Here is a 25,246-nt window from a genome sequence, read left to right on the forward strand (position 1 = left end):
GCGAAAAAACCCAGGGATGTACACCTAGAAAACCCCTAAAGCCCCTAAAACTTGAAGAACTCACACTAAAACTCACCTACAGTACGAGGAAATCCAGCACCGACACCGAAATCCCAACGGTGCTGGCGGCAGCACGCCCGGACACAGCGACATCGCGCTCTCCAAAGCGCTGCAGACCACGCAAGGCAGACCGCTCATGGAGCCGCACGGAGCAGCCCAGCAGCAGACGAGGCAGGAAAAACAGGTCACGGAATCTTCGTTTAAAATCCGCGACCCTTACCTCCACCGAAATCCAGTCGGAGCCCGTGGCGACGAGTCCGGACACAACGGCAGCACGTCCCCCAAGGCACTGCAGCTCACGGAAGGCGGATCGCACATGGAGCCGCACGCAGCTGCTCAACATCGGACGCGGCTGCGAGAGACTGGCTTGTGAGTACTACAGAACCCTCACTAAAATCCCGACGGAGCTAGGCCGAACAGCCCCCTGGATCACCACACCAGAGGGAAGGAGACGGAGTCAGCGCAGGGAGAGGAAGCAAAAATGTGGACGGAGAGTGGGGGTGCAGGCCAGGCTACGGAGGGCTCCACAAAGACCATCCCTACCATGCGTCTTTCTCGCAAATGTCCGGTCACTCTCCAACAAGCTGGATGAGGTAAGGCTATGGATCAACACCCAGCGATCCCTGAAAGACTGCTGCGCGCTGATCTTCATGGAGACGTGGCTCAACGCGCTGGTCCCCGACGGGGCTGTGGAGCTAACGAACCGGTCACTATATCGTGCTGATAGAACAAAGACTCCGGTAAGAGCAACAGCGGTGGGCTCTGTATCTACATCAACAATGACTGGTGCACCAACCACACTGCAATAGAGAGCTACTGTTCCCCAGACCTGGAGTACCTACTGCTTAAATGTAGGCCATTTTATCTGCCTCTGGAGTTTACTGGCCGCATACATTTCCCCACAGGCAGGCTAGCGCTAGCACAGCTGCACTCGGCCATCAGCAAGCAGCAGGATGCTCATCCCGATGGCGCCTTCATTGTTACCGGGGACTTTAATCAGGTTGACCTACGAGCTGCGCTCCGCAAATTTCACCAGCATGTGCAGTGCCCTACCAGGGGCTCAAACACGCTAGATAAAGTGTACACCAACGTAAAAGACGCCTACAGAGCTCTCCCGTGTCCACCTCTGGGACAATCCGATCACCTCTCACTGTTTCTACTGCCAGCATACAAACACCTCACCCGCAAGACCAAACCTACAATTAAGAGAGTCAAAATATGGCCCAAGGACGCCACCCTACAACTCCAGGACTGCTTTGATCGCACCGACTGGGACCTGTTTGCACAACAGGCGACCTGTGGTACAGAGGTAGACTTGGAGGAGTACACATCCACTGTGCTCTCCTACATCAACTGCTGTGTGGAGAATGTCACAGTGGACAAGGAAACAAAGAGGTATCCAAACCGGAAACCATGGATGAACAAGGAGGTACAGAATCTGTTGAGGGCACGCAACAATGCCTTTAAATCTGGTGACACTTCAGCATACAGTGTTGCCAGGTCAAACCTGAACAAAGGTATAAAATGGGCCAAAGACACCCACAGGCAACGGGTGGAAGACCACTTCAATACCACAGACACCAGAAGCATGTGGCAGGGTGTCAGGGACATCACTGGCTACAAGAGCAGCCTGGCCTGCCCCCACAGCGATGCCACACTAACCAACGAGCTTAACACCTTCTTTGCCCGCTTCAAAATGGCAACACCACCATGAGGGGAAGAACCCCAGCCAAGGCGGAGGGACAGATCTTAACATTGAGCACACAGGATGTACAACGCACTCTGCGAAGGGTCAACCCCCGCAAGGCTGCAGGCCTGGATGGAGTTCAAGGAAGGGTACTTGGGGACTGTGCTGAATAGTTGGCTGAGGTATTCACCAGGATCTTTAACCTGTCATTATCTCTGGCTACGGTCCCCAAGTGCCTGAAGTTGGCTACCATAGTGCCGGTGCTGAAAAAAGGAAAAATCGCCAACCTGAACGGCTACCGTCCGGTTGCCCTAACTCCTATAATCATGAAGTGCTTTGAAAGGCTGGTCCTCTCATACATCAAATCCAGCATCCTTGCCTCACTGGACTCGCATCAATTTGCATACAGGGCAAACAGATCCACAGAGGATGCCATCTCTCTGGCTCTTCACACTGTCCTGACTCATCTGGAGAGACGGGGCACGTACGCTAAGATGCTATTCATTAGTTATAGCTCTGCCTTCAACATGGTCATCCCCACCAAGCTCATCACCAAACTCCACCAGCTAGGCCTCAGCTCGTCGTTATGCGACTGGATCCTGGACTTCTTGATGGAGCGACCGCAGACAGTGAGAATGGGCCCGCACCTGTCCTCAGTACCGGCACACCACAGGGCTGTGTTTTGAGCCCCATGCTCTACTCCCTATTCACACATGACTGTGTTCCTGCATTCGACACCAACACGATTGTCAAGTTTGCAGACGACACAACGGTGAAACAAACTACAGAACGGAGGTGCAGAACCTGGCGGACTGGTGCTCAGATACCTGTTGCTCTTTAGCCTGGTGCGCCTGCGCTGCCCTAGCAGCTGCGGCTTGCCAGCAGTCCGTTTGTCTTTTGTGTTTTTTGTTGTTTTTTGTCTTAATTGTATGATGTAGAGTTTTTTTGTGGTTGTGTGTTATGTGGGGGGGGGGGGGGGGACTGTAAAAATTGTCTCTTCCGAACGGAGATGCGACCTTTGTTTTCTGGGTCGTGTCTCCATTCCCGCTGCGGCCTACCATCGGCCAAACACCTGGAGCTGGCGACCTCCACCTGGGACCACCTGGGCTCTAGTTCGCAGAGCCCGCGGACCGGACTCACCATCTGCGGAGCTGGCTGCCTTCGGAGGTTGTGGTGGCGCCGTGGGAGCGGCTGCGACTCATCTCTGGAGGCTTCTTCGGCCGTGGGTTGCGTGGACGTCGGAAGCTCGCAGGCCCCTGGGTGGGGGCCGACATTGGGAGCTCCGGCAGCGTCTTCGCCCGCCCCGAATCGTGGGGCTTGGGTCGGCCCGCTGCGGACCTTTCACCGTCCGGCAGGGGCTTCAATGTCGGGAGCCCGACGTGGCAACTTCAACAGCCTGACCGCGGGAGAAGACAGCAGGGGAAGAGAAAAGACATTCTGGCCTTCCATCACAGTGAGAAGGTGACTGGAGGAGATTCACTGTGATGGAAGTTTCTTGCTTATTTTTATTGCTTATTTTTATTGGTTCCTTTGCCATTGTAATATTTTAAATGTAGAATGTCTTATTGAAACATAGAACTCGATCTCTGCAGATAGAACCTGTTTTAATGTAGTCAAAAGTTCCATTGTGTAGTTCTTTGTCAGGAAAATCAAACATTCTTAAAAGTAATCAGTTCATCTGGAAGGTTTACTCATGATTCTGATACTTCTAAACACTCTGCCAAAATGAATTGTAGTGAGTTTGGAACATTATTTCCAAATACATGAAAAGGTTTGTTTATGCATCTCTGTCATTGTGTTCATGTCTCAGTCTCGGGTTGCTCTATAAATCTTATTCGCCAATTGCCAGAAGAGTTAATTCGCTGAGGTTTTGTTTGTCAGCCATAATAAATGCAGGTGTGTTTTGACAGGAAATAAAGTGGAGCTGATCAGTGGGCTTTTCCTTCTTGCTATTCTCAAAATGGGACATATGAATGATGTTGAATAAGAAAGTAAGATTGATTGCCTTGAATTGTTCCTTGATGCCAGATAAATGCATACAGCTGAACTTCTGTTTTATCATTATGGCATGGTTTACTCCACTCTAAAAGCTTAAAGTGAGGAACTGGCCAGCTTTTGGGCATATACCAGTGAATAACATGTGCCAGGCATGCTTCATCTCCAAGGGAGAGTCGAAGCACCGATCAATGTCACTGCACCATTGCCATCATCAGTTGTGCTCGATGTTCAACTATTTGTTTTGTTAGTGTGTTTGTAAATACCAAATTCCAGTGTAAATTCTCCACACAGTCTATTTTTAACATTTATTTTCTTTACCTGACAAAAGTCAATGACAGCTAGCTATCAATCCGAGTGTTTGTGACCAGAAACTTGACAAGATCAGCCAGTTAAAGATGTCTATTCCAACAGGTCAGAGCAGGTCTCTAAACTGGAGAAATCAAAAGCGAATGGGAATCACTTTGCAGGACATCGTTGTTCGGTCCACACGGATACTCGGACACCTGTCACTTTATTTTTCCATCTCATTTTCACACTAAACTCATTGTCTTTAGCCATGTACACTGTTTTAATAAAGCCCAATGTAAACCCAAGGAACAGTTCCTCATTCTTTCTTCTTGTTATCTTTCTGCCTTGCAGCACAACATTGAATTTCAGCAATCACAGCTGACATGCCCTCTGTTTTTGCCTGAATTGCCCTGTTCTGATCTAAAGTGTTTGGAATTCAATTCTGTAATTCAAACTCAGATTTTCATGTCACAGATGGTGCCTGACTGACTTGGGCATTTCCAGCAGACTCTCTTATTTCATATTTCCAGCTGCTTTTGTGCTCAGTGTGTCTCAGTTGCAGCATTATTTTTTTTCTTCTCTCCCCTTTGATTTAGTTCATCTCCTTCTGTTTACACATCCTCCAGTTAGATCAGTTGCAATTAATAAGCCTTTGTCACCTTATCACAGACATCCGTTGAATCTCTCATTTCCCCCCACCTTCCCCTGGAACTTGTTTTTTAAAACTTTTTGTAGTTCTCCTGCTTAATGCCGCAGCTGCTGTTAAGTTTATTAAGTATTTTCTTTTTTTTTCTGTGACAAAAAGCCAACGCCCGACTCTCCAAACCATTTCCAGGCCAGTATTTAGTACCTATTCCTAATGGCTGTTGATAAACTTAAGACTCGACCACATTGATGGTTCTGAAGTCTGACCAATGAAGGCAACCATATCATACACCTGCCTTACTACTCATTCTACTTGTGTTGCCAGTTTCAGAGAGCCATGGTCAGTTTGCATGTGGCCTTACTTTGGCAATGGAGGAGGCCAAGGACAGAAAGGTTGGCGTTGGAATAAGAGTTCAAATGATTAGCAACCAGGACATCCAGTAGGCCTTGGCGGACAAGGTGCAAGTCGTCATCGCCTAGTATATGCTTGGTCTCCCCACTGTAATGTAGGCCACAATGTAGTAGATGAAGTTTGAATAGACAATGTGAACCTCTGTCTATCTTGAAGGGCTGCTGGTGCCCCGAGATGGAAGTAAGAGACCAGGGGTGGACTTCCCCCCCTCACTTCCATTCAGGCACCCCTGCAGCTTTTCCAGACACCCTACATCTCTTCTCTCACCTCCATCCAAGGACCCCAGTAGCCCTTCCAGGTACCCTACACCTCTCAAATATCAGTAGCAGGTCTTTTGTAAACTGGCAATTTGGATATCGCCTTGAAGATCATGATTTGCTCCATTACGTTTGAAGTTATTAATATTTGGGAAGCATAGCTTATTTAAAATAATTGATTTTGTGTATTGATTTGCAGTCCACGCCTGAAATTGTGGGGTTTTTTTGTAGAAAAACTTCGTTTATTGCTAGACACTTGTGTACAACCACATCAGTGCATGTGATTGACAGCTTGGGTTGTTAATTGCAAAAAGCTTTTCATGTTTTTTCATTTGTTCCATATTGAAAAATTGCATTTCCAGGATAAGGAGGCTTACTAAATGAAAATTGGTAGCTCTGTCATGCCCTGTTGATCTGCAAATTTCCCATCTCCTGATTGAGATTGTAGGTTGCTTAACACACAAAAGCTATAAGCATTGTTAAACATGAAATTGCACTCATAATTGTCAGGGAAATGAGGACTTGCTTTGTTAAATCCATTTGTAATCCTTCTGACTTGCAACCTCTGTAATTAAATAACACCATGAGTTTACAAGTCATAGGCCTGCAAATCAGATGCAAGCATTTTAACTCGTTTCTCCAGACTGTTTATACTACTGGTGTAAATTTAGCATATTATATACACTGGATTGTGATATAATTGTCTGCCTTGTGACGGTAGTAGATGATTCTGATTTGTTAATCTTTAAATTGAGAAGAGCTTAATTCCTTTATCTTTTTTCCTTCCCTCCCAAGTCTTATTATTTTTACATTAAGGTTACCTGAGAATGTTTGGAAACTTCTTTTTAGTAAGCCTGGGACTTGCTGATTTGAGTTCTAGGAAAAGGCAAGATAGGCTGTAACTTTTTTCTCTGGAACATAGGAAGCTGAGAAGTGACCTTATTGAAGTATACAAAATCTTAAGAGGCATTGGTAAAGTGAATGCTCTTGTCTTTTTCCCAGGGTAGAGAATTGTGAAAAGACAGCATAGGCTGAAGGTGAGAGGGACCTCGGGGTGGGGGGGGGGGGGGTAATTTTCCACTCGGAAGGTAGACTGTATCTGGAAGAGGAAGGCATAGAAGCAGATATAATTACGACTTTCAAAATAAATTTAAACAGATAAATGGATAGGAATGGTTTGGAGGGCAATGGGACTAGCCTAGATTGCCAATTTGGTCGTCAAGGACAAGTTGGGCCAAAAGACCTGTTTCCATGTTGTATGACAACTGGACTTGCTTTAACTATATTTATCACAACCTGTTTATCTGCCACCCTACTGCCTAAGAATTAAAAAAAATGTAAATTATGGAATTTCCAAGGGGCAGCCATTTCTACTGAGAAGGAAACAATGCTTGTGATAACTCATCAGAAAACCTCTTGAGAATTCTAAGTGTTTACCATTTTTATTTTTGATTTTCAGCACCTGCGGTATCTTGTGTTTTCATTCAGAAACGTTTTATTCACAAGAGAATTAAGATTGTATTTGAATTAATTCATATTTAAGATACATAAAATTGAGAGACACAGATAGGATAGACAGTCGGAATCAATTTCCTAGGGTGGAAATGTGAAAGATTAGAGGGCATTGTTTTAAGGTGAGAGCGGCGAACTTTAAAGGAGATGTGCGGAGCAATTTTCTTTTGGGTTGTAGGTGCCTGGAACGTGCTACCAAGGATTGTGGGGGAGACAGATACGACAGTGGTGTTTAAGATGCTTTTTGACACATGGATGTGCAGGAAATGGAGGGGTATGGATCACACGCAGGCAGATTAGATTAGTTTATCTTGGCGTCATGTTCGGCACAGATATTGTGGGCTGAAGGGCCTGTTCCTGTGCTGTACTGTGTTATGTTCTATTGATTATTGTGATTAAAAGTACCAGTTTGAAATCTGAGAGTTTTATTTTATACAATGATAACTGAGGTTTGTCTTTGCCATTAACATCAGTATTGTGAATAATAGGGAAATGTTACTGTTTTTTGCTACAATTTTTTCATGCATAAGACTTGTATTTTGCCTGAGCATATTTGGAATTTACAAGTACCATTTCCTGTCCTACAATATTTTGATATTTAATGTTGAGATGCTCATACACATTTCCCATTTTTAAATGTAATATTGTAGGCAAACAATTTAGAAACACTGGCTTTTTTACATTTTTGAACATGTTATTTTTCTTTCAGTTACCAAGCTGCATCAATCGACATCAATGCCTCAACATCTTTTACGGGTACATCCTTAGAATTGTCGAAGAGTATTGGTGACAAATCTACAGAAGAAATATTTCATTATGCAGATGCAGATGATGAAAATGTAGCCCAGCAAGCTGCAGAGGATGCTCAGGATGAATATGTTGAAGGGGAAGAAGGTATACAGTATGAAAGCAACGACACTCATCTAGGAGACGACCAAATGGATTACTCGGTAGAACAGGGCGAAGAGGAGATGTACAATGATGAAGTGTTAGACCTTGAAATCAATGACCCTCTAGATGATGAATTTCAAGTAAGTCCTTCTCTGTTGTATCATTTCAGATAACACTTCATCACCAGGATCCAGGCTGATTTTAAAACTATTTCAGTCCCAGGAGAGGTGTGAAAATTAGACCCATTATCACTTGCTGTCAGTTTCTTTATCTCCTGTCTGACAAAGTTTATGTTGACAGCTTGTTTGGAGGTAGGCAATACCCTTCTGACAGGCTTAGAGACTGCATGGCATTATGACCTTGAGGGTTGTATCTTTGTGAAAAACCCTGCATTGTCTGATGCAGATGCACTGCCAATTGTCAGCACAGTTAAGGTGAAAAGCTTTTTTTATCAGCAGATTGGATGGGATCTGATTGAGTCCTGTAAAGGTGCAAAGATTACTAACCTCTTTAGAATGTTAATTTTCTAGAAATGATTGATGTTCTTTGCATCCTTTCTTTCAACACGTAGCAGCTTTAAGCTGAATAAAGAGATTAACTCTTAGCTCTTGAGATGATCTCTAGTGTCGAAGCATTTATCATCATTAAATGAGTAAAACCACAAGTATATTTTTGAATAGGAGGAAATGCTGATCTATATAATGAGTCTATTATGAAATTTGTTTTGCAGGATAAATTTAATTAGAAGGTAGTCATTTTGAAATGTTCTAATTTCACTGATTTATTTCCAAATTACTTGTGTTGAATGTGGAAAGGTGGATATTATGACTATATAAAACTTTATAAATTAAATGGTATATTTATAAAATTGGAGCTTTATTTTAATACCGTTGTCTGCACCCAAAAACACACTTCCAATTGTCTTTATTTGATAAGTTCAATATCCACTCATCTTTAAATAATGCAGTCAAATTCCCCTTTTAGAGAATCATTTGAAGCTGGCAAATTCACTCTATAGGGATCAGTGAAAATGCCTATCAAAGTGATTTGAGCCTCCACACCATGACCATTCTAACCTCTGGTGAATATCTGGACATAATTAGCTGATGTAGAAACCAGAACCTTGCTGGTATTTTGTAGACCTTTTTAAAGCTTGTGTATGTTATTGGACTGGGATAACACAACGTTTCCCTGAATTGAAGACATGCTCATGCATATCTTGAGTAATGCATATGATGTGCAAGCCTTAGATAATGCAGTTTCTTAACACTTTAAATTCATCCTTAAGGGTCTGTCCCACTTCGGCGACTGCCGGCCACTGTTAAAGTCGTAGCAGATCGCCAAAAAGCCTTCGATTTTTTTTTAAACCCTCCAACAATGTCTACGACAAAGACCACGACAATGCATACGACAAGCTAGGACAACCTACCACCTAGGCGACGGCAAGCTACGACAACCGGCGACTCACGATAAGATAATGGTACCAGTCAGTATATCTATCTCACAAAAAAGGCACGAGGATTGTAGGAGAAAACACAGTTCCCATTTCACACAATATTCACCCATTTGACAATTGTAGGCAGATAGAATTATCACTCGGATGCAGCATGTCTTTGTTTCATTTCCCGAGGATGGATATATGCCAAGATCATCTAGAATCGACCATTACACACCTACACAAGTGACTGCCGTGCTCTGCTTGGCCGCTTTGCATGACAAACATGCATGAGAAAAAACTATTCGACAGCAACGTCGATCCACACAAGGTGCTCATTCGCGATACTTTCCTGACCCATGAAAGAATGGAGATTTCCTGCTTTACGCAAAGTGGTTATTTTGGGACAAGTAGACTTCAAAGATATAGCGTGGAAACAGACACTTCAGCTCACGGAGTCTGCGCCGACCAGCGATCATCCCATACACTAGCACTATCCTACATACTAGGGACAATTTACAATTTTACTGAAGCCAATTAACCTATACAACTGAGACAGGCACAATAGCTGGAGTAATTCAACGCGCCAGGCAGCATCTCTGGAGAAATGGAATCGGCGACGTTTCGGGTCGAGACCATTCTTCAAAAGTCATTCCTTTTCTCCAGAGATGCTGCCTGACCCGCTGCCTGACTACAGCTTTTTGTGTCTGTCTTCGGTTTAACCAGCTCTGAAATTAAATTATTTGATTTTGTTTTATTTTCTTTTATTGGTCAAAATAAATGAAATTAAAATATTTGAAAGAGATGCCATGAGAAACTACTCTGAAATACAATAACTTCAAACATCAATCTTTGGTCAAAATGTCCAAAATTTACTTTATTCAAGCAAACAAAATTTTTATAAAAGGTGGATTAGCACTGGCGACAACCAAATTCACCCGGCGACCACCTACGACCGCGCCCACGACAGGATACGACAAGCTACGATCATTGGTGTCAAGCCAGCTGTCGCTGAAATTTTTGGAAACAAATAAAATTTCCGCAAAGACCCGAGATCTGCTACGACTCATTGGAGACTACTCACGACCATGCCCGCGACACCCCCGGCGAACATGTGGCGACAGCCTAGTCGCCGGCAGTTGCCTTAAAAATCGCCGAACTGGGACAGGCCCTTTAATGATCAGGAATAAAGAGGATAACTTTCTGCATATTTGAAAACTACATGATCTCATCCTTTTTGTTTAATTTTGATTGTTTAAAGAATACAACATGGAAACGGGCCCTTTTGGCACACCGAACATCGATCACCCACTCACTAGTTTTATGTTATCCCACTTTCCCAACACACTAGGGCCAATTTATAGAGGCCAATTAACCTGCAAACATACACGCCTTTGGGTTGTGGGAAGAAACTGGAGCATCTGGAAGAAACCTATGTGGTCACAGAATGTGCAAACTCTGCATGGGCAGCACCCAAGGTCAGGTGTGAACCCACGACCTGAGAGTTTTTAATGCTGACCATTTGGAAAGGTACAACATGGTGGACTTTTCCAGAAGATTAAGGCACTAGATTCAAGACATACTGGCTAATTGGATCTAAAATTGGCTTGGCGATGAGAGGACCTCATGGAAGGATATTTTTCCGATTGGAATGTGTAGGAAGGAACTGCAGATGCTGCTTTAAACCGAAGATAGACGCTGGAGTAACTCAGACTGAAAGTCACGGGATAGGGAAACAAGAGATATAGTCGATCATGTAGAGAGATATCGGACAAAGAATGAAAGATGTGCAAAAAAGTAACAATGATAAAGAAACCGGCCGTTGGTAGCTGTTTGTTGGGTGAAAATGAGAAGTTGGTGCCTTCTGGGTGGGGGAGAGATGGAGAGAGAGGGAATGCTGGGGTTACTTGAAGTTAGAGAAATCAATATTCACACCACTAGGTTGTAAGCCTCCCAAGCAAAATATGAGATGCTGTTCCTCCAATTTGCGTTTAGCTTCACTCTGACAATACAGGAGGCTGAGGACAGAAAGGTCAGCGTGGGAATGGGAAGGAGAATTAAAGTATTTAGCACCCGGGAGATCAGGGAGGTCCAGGTGGACTGAGCGAAGATGTTTAGCGAAACGATTGCCCAGTCTAGGTTTGATCTCTGGGATATTAAGGGCGGCACAATGGTGCAGCGGTAGAGTTGCTGCATTACAGTGCCAGAGAACCAGGTTCCATCCTGACTACGCAAGCTGTCTGTTCTCCCTGTGACCACGTGGGCTTTCTCTGGGTGCTCCGGTTTCCTCCCATACTCCAAATATATGCACGTTTGTAGGTTAATTGGCTTTGGTAAAATTGTCCCTACAGTGTAGGATAGTGTTAGTGTAGGGGGATTGTTGGTCAGCGCTTTATCTCTGAAGTCTATGCGTATTGATATCTGGGGATACCCCACTGATCTTAATAATTCCTTTGTTTTTCTCCTTTTCACTCCTGAATCACCTTCGAACCATTCTCCTTTTCAATGTGCTGTCAACTTTGTTCAAAGCTCTTTCGGGAAGCTTACCAAGTGCATTGTGTTAGTCCATGTCGATGACCTTCCACTCCACATGCAAATACAAATATCCATGCTCGCCCTCATCCTCACCACCTTCCCCAGCACATGGGTACAATGCTCCCTCTCTCACTTGCAAACACAACCTCCCTTGAATGCATACACAACCCCCCCCCACCTCTCTTCCCAGTTACATAGTTGGATATTCCCCACCCCCAATACTGATCCTACTTTAATTTGTCATTAACCGTCTAAACTATAGTCCGACTGTCACTGAGAGTTGATTAACTTTCAAAAAAAAATTACAATAAAACTGTAATCCTACACACCATCGTTCAGAAATCCATATAATTAGGTACGATCATTCATCTAGAATGTGAGGTGTTGTCCAGAGTGCAAGTGGAGTCTGTAGGCAGAGCTTGGTGTTTGGAGATCGATCGGGACCAGTATCTGAACTGTGGGCTTGATGTTGGGCCATCATCAATGTTGGTGTGGAGCATAAGCGGTCATGAATGAGCATTCCAGAGTGCTTGTATATTTACTGCTCCCTTTGAACTCATCGGGTTGACTGGAAGATGTATTATACTGCTATGTAAAATGTTTAAAAAAAAAAGTGTTGCATGTTTGAGTAACATCCATTTGTCTGGACCATACAGTGCATTCAGAAAGTATTCAGACTCCTTCACTTTTTCCACATTTGTTACGTTACAGTCTTATTTTAAAATGGATTAAATTCATTTTTTTAATCATCAATCTACACACAATACCCCAGAATGAAGAAGCGAAAACAGCTGTTTCAAAATTTTTGCAAAGTAATTAAAAAGAAATAACTGAAATGTCACATTTACATAAGTATTCAGACCCTTTGCTATGACACTCAAAATTGAGCTGAGGTGCATCCTGTTTCCATTGGTTATCCTTGAGATATTTCGACAACTTGATTGTAGTCCACCAGTGGTAAATTAGATTGATTGGACATGATTTGGAAAGGCACACACCTGTCTATATAAGGTCCCACAGTTGACAGTGCATGTCAGAGCAAAAACCAAGCCATGAAGATGAAGTAATTGTCCGTAGTAACACCTCCGAGACAAGATTGTGTCGAGACACATATCTGGGAAGGGTATAAAACAATATCTGCAGCATTGCAGGTTCCGAAGAGCACAGTGGCCTCCGTCATTCTTAAATGGAAGAACTTTGGAACCACCAGGACTCTTCATAGAGCTGTTTATTCACAAAATGCTGGAGTAACTCAGCAGGTCAGGCAGCATCTCGAGAGAGAAGGAATGGGTGACGTTTTGGGTCGAGACCCTTCTTCAGACTGATGTCAGGGGGGCGGGACAAAGGAAGGATATAGGTGGAGGCAGGAAGATAGAGGGAGATCTGGGAAGGAGGAGGGGAAGGGAGGGACAGAGGAACTGGAGAAGTCGATGTTCATACCACTGGGCTGCAAGCTGCCCAGGCGAAATATGAGGTGCTGTTCCTCCAATTTCCGGTGGGCCTCACTATGGCACTGGAGGAGGCCCATGACAGAAAGGTCAGACTGGGAATGGGGGGGGGAGTTGAAGTGTTCGGCCACCGGGAGATCAGTTTGGTCAATGCGGACCGAGCGCAGATGTTCAGCGAAGCGATCGCCGAGCCTGCGCTTGGTTTCGCCGATGTAAATAAGTTGACATCTAGAGCAGCGGACATATAGAGCTGCTATATGTCACATGTCTTATGCTATATGTTGACATATAGAGCTGGCCGCCCGGCCAACCTGAGCAATTGGGGGAGAAGGGCCTTGGTCAGGGATTTGACCAAGAACCCGATGGTCACTCTAACAGAGCTCCAGAGTTCCTCTGTGAAGATGGGAGAACCTTCCAGAAGGACAACTAAACATAGCACAAAAAGTAAGGAAATTTGTGTTTGGTAGATTATTTCTTTGTTGTAACAATGCTTCTTGGCAATAAATCTTATACCGTTGGAAAGCCTGTTTATTTCCCTTTTAAATGGTGCCACATTTGTAAGGAACATGCATTTGTGGGATGAGCAGCAGAGCTGAGTATGTGGGTTGCGCCCATGAAAAATTTGCCAAATCTCTGCCAATGCCAAACAGCTTATTCTGCCATTGATTCTTGTTCGGTGTTGTTTGGTGGATTGGATGATTGAAGTCTGAAGAAACAAGACATATTGGCAATTTAACAATTTATTCATTTAATAAACAGGAGCCACAGTAGCGTGTGGAAGAACCATACACAGCCATAACAGCCTGGCACTTCCTCCTCATGCTGGTCACCAGCCTGGTCACACACTGTTGTGGGATGGCATCCCATTCTTGTCAGCACCTGGGGGTACCAGAAGCTCAAAACAAGAGTCAATAGCAACAGCAGAATAAGCTGTTTGGCATTGGCAGAGAAGATTTGGCAAAATTTTCATGGGCGCAACCCATATACTCAGCTCTGCTGCTCATCCCACAAATGCATGTTCCTTACAAATGTGACACCATTTAAAAGGGAAATAAACAGGCTTTCCAACGGAATAAGATTTATTGCCAAGAAGCATTGTTACAACAAAGAAATAATCTACCAAACACAAATTTCCTTACTTTTTGTGCTATGTTTATATCTGCAGCACTCCACCAATCAGGCCTTTATGGTAGAGTGGCCAGCCGGAAGCCACTCCTCAGTAAAAGACACATAACAGCCCACTTGGAGTTTGCCAAAAGGCACCTAAAGGACTCTCAGACCATGAGAAACAAGATTCTCTGGTCAGATGAAATCAAGATTGAACTCTTTGGCCTGAATGCCAAGCGTCACGTCTGGAGGAAACCAGGCACCGCTCATCACCTGGCCAATACCATACCTACGGTGAAGCATGCTGGTGACAGCAGCATGCTGGTGACAGCATCATGCTGTGGGGATGTTTTTCAGCGGCAGAAACTGGGAGACTAGTCAGGATCGAGGGAAAGATGAACGGAGCAAAGTACAGAGAGATCCTTGATAAAAACCTGCTCCAGAGCGTTCTGGACCTTAGACTGGGGCGGAGGTTCACCCTCCAACAGGGCAATGACCCTAAGCATGCAGCCAAGACAACACGGGAGTGTCTTCGTGACAAGTTTGTGAATGTCCTTGAGTGGTCCAGCCAGAGCCCAGACTTGAACCCGATCGAACATCTCTGGAGGGACCTGAGAATAGCTGTGCATCGACACTCCCCATCCAACCTGACAGAGCTTGAGAGGATCTGCAGAGAAGAATGGGAGAAATTACCCAAATACAGGTGTGTTAAGCTTGTAGCATCATACCCAAGAAGACTTGAGGCTGTAATCGCTGCCAAAGGTGCCTCAACAAAGGACTGAGTAAAGGGTCTGAATACTTAATGTAAATGTGATATTTCAGTTATTTTGCAAAAATTTCTAAACACCTGTTTTTGTTTTTATATTATAGGGTATTGTGTGTAGATTGATGATAAAAGAAAAGAATTTAATCTGTTTTTAAATAAGGCTGTAATGTAAAAAAATGTGGAAAAAGTGAGTACTTTCTGAATACTTTCTGAATGTATTGTATGCAGTCTGGCAATATGAAAGTCTTGAGCAGGCTGGAATACCAGTTTCGCTGTATTTGCAATAAAGCTATATGAGTTTTGTAATGTTAAATTGCACCATTATTACCCTGTATTACCAGGATGAAGAATATTCACAATTGTATGCTGCAAACCAAGATATGCCTGGACAGCTTCAAACTGAGGGCAATGAAGAATTTGCAGTCATGGCAGATATACAAGAGCATGCTGCAGAAACAGTGAACGAACCTGAAGAGGTATTGTGAAATATAATTTCAGATGTGGTAGACCCCCACTAATTTTGAAATTCTGATGAAAAGTTACTGAAATGTTCACACTATTTCTCTCTCCATAGATGCTGCCTGTCACTGATTGATTTCAGCATTTTATATTCTTATATTTCCAATGACCAATATTTGTAGTTTTTCATTTTGTTTTTCAGTTCCTTGCTAATCATTTCCTGACATTTTATTCAGGTCAACAAAGAGAATTTTAGAATGTAAACAAAAAGTGCTTCTTCACATGGGTTGGTCGATAATGGAAGAAGTCCGGTTCCTTTCACCCTGTCAGTAGTGGATAAGTACAGTTGACAGTCGCACAGGATTCACTTTCTCAATTTAGGACTTGGGAGGAAGAGTGAGAAATCAATTTGAAAAGCATTTTCTACTGGTTGTCCCTGAAAGACACTTTTTGCTTGTGTATTCAGGTGTAGAGACCAGAGTGTCCAAGGGTTGATTAACCATGGTGATTTAACTAATCTAAATGGAAGAGTTCTGTCTTTCTGAACTAGTTTTCATGGCAAGGTGGAAAAGATGTGAGCTGTTGTCCAGAGTGCATGTGGGGGTCTTATTTGTTAAGACCAAAAGCAGCGTATTTTTATATAGAATGATTTAGATTCATCTACAAATCACAAAATAATTTAGTCAAAACTCTGTTTATTAAATGCTGCAGTTAGTCACAGGAGTTATAGAATTGTATTGCACAGAAACAGGCCTTCAGCCCAAGTTGTCCATGGTAACTGTTATGACATTTCTTACATCTACCCCATATCGCTCAACTCCTTTCCTATCAGAGTATCTGGATAAGTGCCTTGTAAATGTTGTAATTGTATCTGCAACTCCTACCTCTGGCAGCTTTTCCATATAACCACCATCTTTGTGAAAAATCTTTCCCCTCAGGTCTCCTTTAAATGTTTTCCTCCTCACCTTAAACCTTAGCCCGCCCAAAAAAAAAACCCCAAAAAGCTGATTGATCAGTATCTGTGGGACAACAGCATACCCATTTGTACTAATCTTCTGGACCAGACTCTGCACATTTTCTTTTTAACCTGCTACATCTGAAGTACATAAGCATAGTAGTAACTGAAGATGCACAGCATCACTAGCACTGGAATCATGTTCCAGTCGAAGCCCAGTTGGAGTAACAATTGAAGCCTGCCTCTGTGTTATGTAAGACCAGGTTCTCGGATCACTGACTGTTAAGTCGGAGATATGGATATTCTTTTGGCTATGTTCAGCATTTAACTATTTTCTTTGGTGCTCATTTCTAACGCACTATCTTTCCTCATTCATTTTATTCAAGCCTCCCATTCATTTCTCTGACATGCCATGAAAGAATGACTCCCTCATGCATCTTCAATACTATCCAACTGCACAATCATCTTTCCCCACTTTGATGCTTGAAGATCTGATCTCTTCTGATTCCAGGTCTATGCCTCATACACAATTTGCTCCTGTATGATCTTTCTAAAACTTGAACAGCTCTATTGAGCAGCACAGTTTTAATGCAGATTTTGAGGAGATAAAGAATGTATTAGTCCATGTCTTTATGACCGTGAAATATCCTACAGTAGTTTACAGAGAATTGATGTAAAATTCAGTCACAATCTTATTGTATGGTGATGCAGGCTAGAGAAGTGACATGTTCTATCCTAGCTTCTATTTCTTTACTTATTATTGACCAAATCTGCCAATTAACTAACGTTGAGATAGGTGACCAAAAGCTTTGTCAAAGCGGTCTTAATGGCTGAGTAAGATGGAGAGGTTCTGAGATTGCATTCTAGAGCAACTTCTAAGCAAATGGTATTAGGCCACGAGCAGAACAGTGATTAATACTTGGCACCTGGAAGAGTGCAAGATCTCGGACAATTGAAGAAATTACTAAATTGGAGAGGATGAGGACTTCGAGGAATTTAAGAACAAAGATGAGAATTTCAATACCAAATCATGGCGAGTAGCTGAGTCAGTGGGTGTCTGAGTATGATTGGTGAATGGGAACTGTGAGTACATTATGAAATAAGAGTTTTGGATGAGTTTATGAAGGGTGAAATATAAGAGGTCAGTCAGTAGCACAATGGAAGTGTCAAATCAAGAGGTAATTGTCATTTGCAATTCAGCTGTAGTTCAGCTGAGATATTAATTAAATTGGTTGTTAATATTTTGCAAATCACTTTTTTTTCAAGTAGTAATTGATTTTTAGAGGTCCTTAATCTGCAGTCTGTTAAACTGCCATTCAATCTATAATTTAGCTTTAGATTGCCCATATAATGTTGAGGTTTCTTTTGTGTTGTGTGTATTTTCAGATCTTGTTTCTGTACTGTACTATATTCAGACAGTCACAATGATGGCAGGAGTAACTTCATTAACCATAATAAATATTGTCAAATGATTGGCCCAATTTCAAAGAGGAGAAAACTCTTCTCTGCCCACACTTGACAACCCCAAGCTGACAATCAAACACAGCAATACTGCTGAAAGTGTAAGCAGTATTTTCCTTCTTATTACACATGGCCTCCAATTCCCTGAAATGCTTTACAGCTGGCTAAGCCGTGCTCTTGTGCTTATCACCAGTTAAACCCATCAAAAGGGATTTGTAGATGTGTTTTGAAACCATTTAAATAGTATTAAAAATTAATCTACTGTTAAAATATTAAATTATTCTATTTTAATTAAGACATGTAATGGATTGGAAGTGTTTAAAATACACCACTCAAAAATACTTGGAAATAAATTGAATACTTTTAAACTAACGTAATTGAAAATGTGTACATTACCCAAAATGTAAACTCTTTGGAATATTCTTGAGGCGAGTGGTGCTGCTTAACTTGTGTGACATTTAACCAAGTGAGGGTTCAGTGGCAACAATAGGAATATAATGCTCCTTATGATTTCCAATGTTGGAATGTGCTGTCATTGACAATTGCAGGAATACCTGCAGCGTTCAGGACTGTAGTAGAGTTGAAGATGTTTATTCTTTACCTTGTCGGGTATTCAGAGATGGTCAATAAGAGCTAGTCTTTCCAGTCCCTGCTTGCGACTGCTGATATCCAGACCAGACCATCCCACACATCGTGAATGACTGCTCACTGAGGCTTTTCCCTGGTGGCATCAAGGCCATCCACCCAGCAACTGATGCTGCCCTGGCCTGGATGTCTACCCTTGACCTCCAACTTTAGACTGTGCACGCCACACACAAGATGAAGAAGATTGATCCTTTGAATTCAGTTGGCCAGACATATTCGCTTCAGAAGCTGGAGTTGATAAAATGTATGAATACAGTTGCTTGGAACAGCGTCGATTTCACAGTGACACTACATGGATAGGACAGGTTTGGAGGGATATGGACCAATCGCAGGCAGGTGGAACTAGTGTGGCTGGGACAGGTTGGTGGGCGTGGGCAAGTTGGGCCGAAGGGCCTGTTTCCGCACTGTATCACTCTATGACTCTTTGACTCTAACGCTATCAGCAGGAACGTTAGACTGTTTTAAACTCTGCATCCACGTCCTCAGAAGCAATTATCACATTACCCTACTTTCCAAAAGGTTGTGCACCATTTGTAAGCATTTAACTCCATGAAAACTCAATTTGTATCGTACTCATTTGAATAAGTAATGTTTTCTACTTTCCAAGTTATTAACCAAACCTCTCTCTGACCCTGACTGCTTTGTCTGAGATGCAACTAAAATTTTAAGAACTTCTCTTTTTGTTAGTTCCCCCCTTATGGAATTTCTGTCATCTTACATAATAAATTAGGGAGTCAGGGTTGATGGCCTTCTCTGTTTGAGGAAGCTTTGTAAAAGCTTGTGCAATAGCTTCAGATCTGAAGGAGAATGTGGATAATAAGCCCAGACCAAGTGAACACTTATGGCATTGAATAAAGTATGAGCAAAGAAATCTACTTGGCTCGCACTGCCTTCCTACAACTTAGTGCGCCTGTGTGCTGAACACCACATGGAAGACACAAGGCAAGTCACATTGATAGAGGACATTCTGAGTCAGGGACTTCAATGCCCATCAACTAATAGTGACATGGCATTATCACAGTTGACAAGGACATACCTGGCAGACCAGATATGCAGCAGACAGAAGCTTCAACTCTCACTGTATTTTGATTCTGAATTTTTTCCTATTGCATCACTACTGGGTCCCAATGACTGGATCTTCCTCCTGGGAATAACTTTACAAAGTCTCCTGGGTTGAGTATGATTCATCATTATCTTCTCAAGGGTAGTTTGAGATGGCTAATAAATACTGGCCATGCCAATGACATTCAAATCCTGTAAATGCAGAAGCGAATATTATTGCCAACAAACTGTCAGCCACAGAATTGACCTGGTTCAAGGTCAAGGACCTCCCAAATCCTTGACCATGAACAAAAGATAAAGGACTTCAAACCTGTAGGGGCACTGCTATCTGCAAGTTCTCCAAATTACTGCCACATTTAAGTATATTGACTTCTCTCAGATTGCTGGGTCTAAAAGCTTTATCTCCCTATTCAACCACATTGGGGGAATACCTTCACCATAAGGACTGCAACAATTCTAAAAGGCAATCTCCACCACTTCAGCCAAATAAATGCAGGCTTTGCAAACAGTGACCATTTCCTTTAAAAAAAAGAATAACAACTTAAAAAAAAAAGAACTTTTTTCAGAAAAATTCAGTAATATTAAATTAAATAGTAAATGTGAAACTAATTTTAGTTGCTGCAGATGTCAGTATTGTTGTTTAAATTGTTTAGGTTGTGAAGCTAATACAGGAAGTGGAAGGAAAGAAGGATGTTTTTGATGATGAAGATGATGATGATGAAGAATCTGGTCGAATTCGTTTTAAAACTGAACGGAAAGAAGGAACAGTCATTAGGTTAACAGATGCAGCTAGAAAAAGGAGGAATATACCAGACACTTTGGGTAAGTAAATATATGTTCTATAAATCTTGTCAAACATATGTAAAAAAAAATAAAAATTCCCCAATTTCTTTTCGCATCCCTGACTCGGGAGCTAACTCAAACCTGCTGAGATTTTGATGTGAGGAGGTAAACTCAAGATGTTTTATTATGAGGAAAAAAAATGTTGACCCCCTGGAATAAGATGATTTGGATGCATGTGAATGTTGAAGTGGAAGATGCAATCTGCAAGCTTTCACCATTAGTAAACTTAGGCAGGTGGTGATGGAGAATGTTACTGGAGTGAAAATAGACAGTCTTTGTGATTGTTAACTTAGTTAGAATCAGGTAGAATTCTCCCACTTCTCAATTAATGGTGGGATGGGAGAAGGGGAGTCTTGTCATTGGAGCAAGAACAATGAAGATGGAGGAATTGGGAGAGTGGAATAGAATCCTTGCAGGCGTCATGGTGAGAGCCTGCATAATCCAGATAGTTATGGGAGTATGTTGGCTCCTAATGGATGTTTGCGGCTAGCCTACCTCTTGAGATAAAGATGGGGAGATCGAGAACGAGTCAGTGGAGGGTGATGTGAAGGTAAGAAGTTATGGCAGTTTTATTTACTTTGGTTTTGTGCCACTGAACACTGAAGCAGCAAATGCCCATTGTCATAATTTGTCTCTATTGCATTTCATCGCTTTGGATGTGGTAAGATGGATATATGCAGGTCCACCAGTGATGTTTCCAGTAACCTTGGTTCCAGAGCCTTGCTGAACAATCTGTTTTGCCGGACCAACAGAGATGACAAACTAATGATACAACAATACTCTTCTGACCCACTAATTATACCCTTCCCATCTCTAAAGCACCATGGACTGCTGGAAACTTAAATAAAACAGATATTAAATGTAAATTAATTTTGCAGTGAAACTTGTATTTCTTGCACGAGCAGCCCAGGCGGCAGTTAATGAATTGCCCTAAGAAGTACCGATGGCGGTCGGTTCGGCAGCTGCCTGGGGGGCTGAGGTGCCGCTTTCCCAGCAGGACTACTGGGTCGACCCCCCAGTCGACCTGAGGTTTGCCGAAAATGCAGAACAGAAGTTGCGATTTTCCCCTCTCCTCCCCCCCGTCATCCTCTGGTACTGGAACGTTCCGCCTAGGCTGGCGGGGGCACGAAATATCGACCGGCAAAATCACTCCCTGAAGTTGGCCATGAGACCTTATCTGCCGACTCCAGCAAGGCTGGAGTTCCAGAGGGAGCCACGGGGGCAAATTCAACTTGCCAATTGGCCGCAGAAGTCCTAATGAGATCGGTCGACTCACCTGGCCTTGCTGCCGCATTTTCAGAGGGACTTCGGGGGGGGGATTTCAAGTGCGCTTTCATAATTTTGTCCGGAGGAAAGGTGGTGCCAGATTATCAGTTGCTGGCATATCGGTTGTGGACTTGTACTGTGGTGGTTGCTTTAAGACATTTTGTGTATTGGACCATTGTTCTCGAGATGAGTTTGAATCACACAAAAGCGGCTTAGGAATTCACATTCTGGTAATTAAATAAATAAGCATTTTAAGCAGAAGCACATGTCATCAACGATGACTGAAACTAATGCATTGTCATAAAAATCCGCCTGGTTTGCTGTTCCTCCAAATAAAATGTCTTTCATTTGCCAATCTGGTGCGTATGTGACTTGGAAGCAAGCAATGTGGTTGAATGTTAACTCCCCCCCCCCCCCCTCCTCATTCATGCCCATTTCAGGGGCAATTAGGGATGGACAATAATTGTCTGCATTGGCAGTGACATCCACATCCTGTGAACAGATCAAGAAAAAGATTACTTCTTTTTCTTCTTGTCTCATCAGGAAACAGAGATTAAAATAGAAAGAAAATGTTTCCCTCCAACAAGGGCTGCAATAATCCCTCTTTTCTTTTTGGATGAAGTCTGTAGTGCTAGTTTACAAATTATTCTCTTTATTTGGATCTTGGAAAGCAAACTGGAATATTATTCTTTCCACTGTTAATTGCTTATAAAAAGATTACTTGTTTCACAAAATTATGTTTTTTTTTTAGTTTTTAAATTATTTAATTGTTGTAACAAAATAACAGGTTTTGAAAATGTTTTAGCTTTTTCTTGGGCATAAAAATGAACAGGTTAAAAAACTGAAAAATCGATAAACACTGACACAAAAGGAAGCCTGCAACCACTTTCAACTGAAATCTTGAAGCACTTGGAAAAAGCATTTAAAGGGCAATTGACATTTCAGTTGAAGTTGCAAATGCAATCTTCACTTTGTCAGATTTTGCTGACCTAATGTGACAGCTTATTTCTATTGGGTGAAAGCATTCTTGCCAACTGATTAGAGTTGTCGTGTGAAACCATTTTATTGTCGTCTCTACTGAAATTAATCCCGACATCTAAGAATGTGCGAGTAACATTTATAATTGCTGATTCACTGTAACACAAAAATATGAGAAAACATTCTGTACTCTTTTGAAATAAAAGGCCTCTATGAGGGTTGGTGTAATCTGAATGTTTTGTAAGATAAGGAGGAATTATTGCTTATGTGAGAAAAGTCTTATCTGACATTGATATTCTAACTATTGACAATTGACTTTTCCAAGTAATATTTTATTTGCTTTAATGGCAGCATTGTGACAATCTGCTTCCATTGTAGTTCTATGAAAGTCTAATAAATAACTGCAGAACTTAATCTTTAAGTAAATGGTAAACATAACTGAGAATAGCAAAATTACCCAAGTCAACATTTTAGATTTTAAATTCAAATCTGAATCCAAAGGTTTCAGCATGTTATATCGAATTATAATTAATTGTAGTACTGAGGGAATTCTGAAGTGCCATCTTTTGAATGGGATGTTAAATGTTCATCGGGATTTGAGATTTCAGGGCATTTAAATAGGTTATGAGGTTAGGGATTCCATTATTTTTGTTAGTATAACCTTGTGCAAATTGAGTGGCATGTTTTTAATATTGAAACTGTTTGGGATGTACAGATATTGTGAAAGACATGTGTTTTTTTTTCTTATCTTGATCTTTGTTAAATATTGAAAATGTTCATTAACTTGCTGTGTGGCTTGTCACAACGAAAGCTCCATCACCTTTTAGATAGACCCTTACATTTGTAGGCACTGTTTTTTAGAGAACTAATTATGTGGCATCGTAAGACTCGTTAAGATCATTTGCATGAAATAACATTCAGATTGGAAGAAATATATTTCATATTTATTTTAAAGTGGTATTTTCTTAGAATGAGAAGTAGGCCATTGAGTATCTTCCAGCTCTGAGCATTCTCACCAGCCCCATTCTCCTGCTTATTTCCCTGTAAATACTTTCTTAGGTCCATCTAGTCCCCCTGATTCTCTATCTCTGGACAGCTAATGTACCAGCACAATTTTGGAACGAAGGGGAGATGAATGGAAACCCATGTCAGGGTGAGAACGTGCAAACTCCACATAGATAGTATCCACGGTCAGGATGGAGCCCATGTTGTTGGAGGTGTGTGGCGGCAGCCCTGTCGGTTGTGCTACTGTCAGCCAATAAGGGAACAACTTATAACCTTGCATATCTTGTTGGGTTTGTCTGTCATTGCTACATATTGGCTATTGCCTTCATACAGTGGTAATTAATCTTAAGTGGCTGCAGAGTGCTATGGGAGGTCCAAATATATAAAGGATGTTCTATAAATGGGCCCTTTTCCTTGAACTGTACAATTAGTTGGTGCCAGAAACATTACTTGTCTAAGAATTGTTACAGCACTAAGTAAATTTTCAAATTTCTGTAAACTGATAAATAAACTGAGAGCTGAGTCCCTTCACCTGAGACCTGTGACACTAGAGCACACATTTAGAGGCTGGCACACCGAGAGATATTAAGGGAGTGGGGTTTTTTCTCCCCAGATCCGATCCTTAACCCAACCTCTATCTTCTTTTCAGTGGCACTATTTCAGAGTGGAGGCGTTGTCCTCCTTGTTGTAGGCAATATGAATCCCCAAATCAGCATTTCAAAAAATAGTATTATTATCTATTTAAACCAGGGCAGGACATTGTAAAGGACTTGGAACACCTGTGAATGGTTTAGGATTAGGGAACACATTTAAATTGCATGGGTGGAAGTGTGGAAAATCTTTTAATGCAGAGTGGTTTATGATCTCAAACCCAAATCTTTCATGGCTTTCAGAAGGGAATTGGATAGACATGACAACAGTAGCTATCGTGCAAGAAACCATAAGACATGGGAGCAGAATTAAGCCATGTGGCCCATCGCCACTCTGCCATTCAATCATGGCTGATCTATTTTTCCCTCTCAACCCAATCTCCTGCCTTCTCCCCATAATCTTGGACACCCTTATTAATCAAGAACCAATCTATCTTTGCTTTAATAATACTCAATGTCTTGGCCTCTACAGCAATCTGTGGCAATGAATTCCACAGATTCACCACCCTCTGACTAAAGCAATTTCTCCTCAACTCTATTCGAAAGGTATGTTGCCCTCTGCATTGCTGTGCCCTCTGTTTCTAGATTCTCCCACTAGTGGAAACATCCTTTCCACATCCACTCTATCAGGGTCTTTCATTATCCGATTGGTTTCAGAAATCAACCCTCATCCATCTAAACTCCAGCGAATGCAGGTCCAGAGCCATCAGACCCTCCTACGTTAATCCAATCATCCCAGGATCATTCTCGTAAGCCTCCTCTGGACCCTTTCCAATGCTAGCACATCGTTCCACAGATAGAAAGCCTGAAACTGCTCACAATATTCCAAATGTGGCCTCCCCAGCACCTTATTAAGCCTCAGCATTACATCCTTGCTCTTA

General features: G+C 42.3%; 1 protein-coding gene across 3 annotated transcripts in view; it reads left to right on the top strand.

The window, feature by feature from the left end:
* rbm33a (RNA binding motif protein 33a) overlaps window positions 1–25,246 on the top strand; it is a 143,322-nt gene that overhangs the window by 23,879 nt on the left and 94,197 nt on the right. For all 3 annotated transcript variants that reach the window (XM_078424779.1, XM_078424787.1, XM_078424795.1), the window contains exons 5-7: window positions 7,569–7,890; window positions 15,383–15,517; window positions 20,277–20,445. In XM_078424779.1, the coding sequence (XP_078280905.1) occupies window positions 7,569–7,890; window positions 15,383–15,517; window positions 20,277–20,445 (626 nt within the window). The remainder of the gene's footprint in view (window positions 1–7,568; window positions 7,891–15,382; window positions 15,518–20,276; window positions 20,446–25,246) is intronic.

This window comes from Rhinoraja longicauda, chromosome 2 (genome assembly GCF_053455715.1).
Source record: "Rhinoraja longicauda isolate Sanriku21f chromosome 2, sRhiLon1.1, whole genome shotgun sequence".
Classification (NCBI taxonomy): Eukaryota; Metazoa; Chordata; class Chondrichthyes; order Rajiformes; family Arhynchobatidae; genus Rhinoraja; species Rhinoraja longicauda.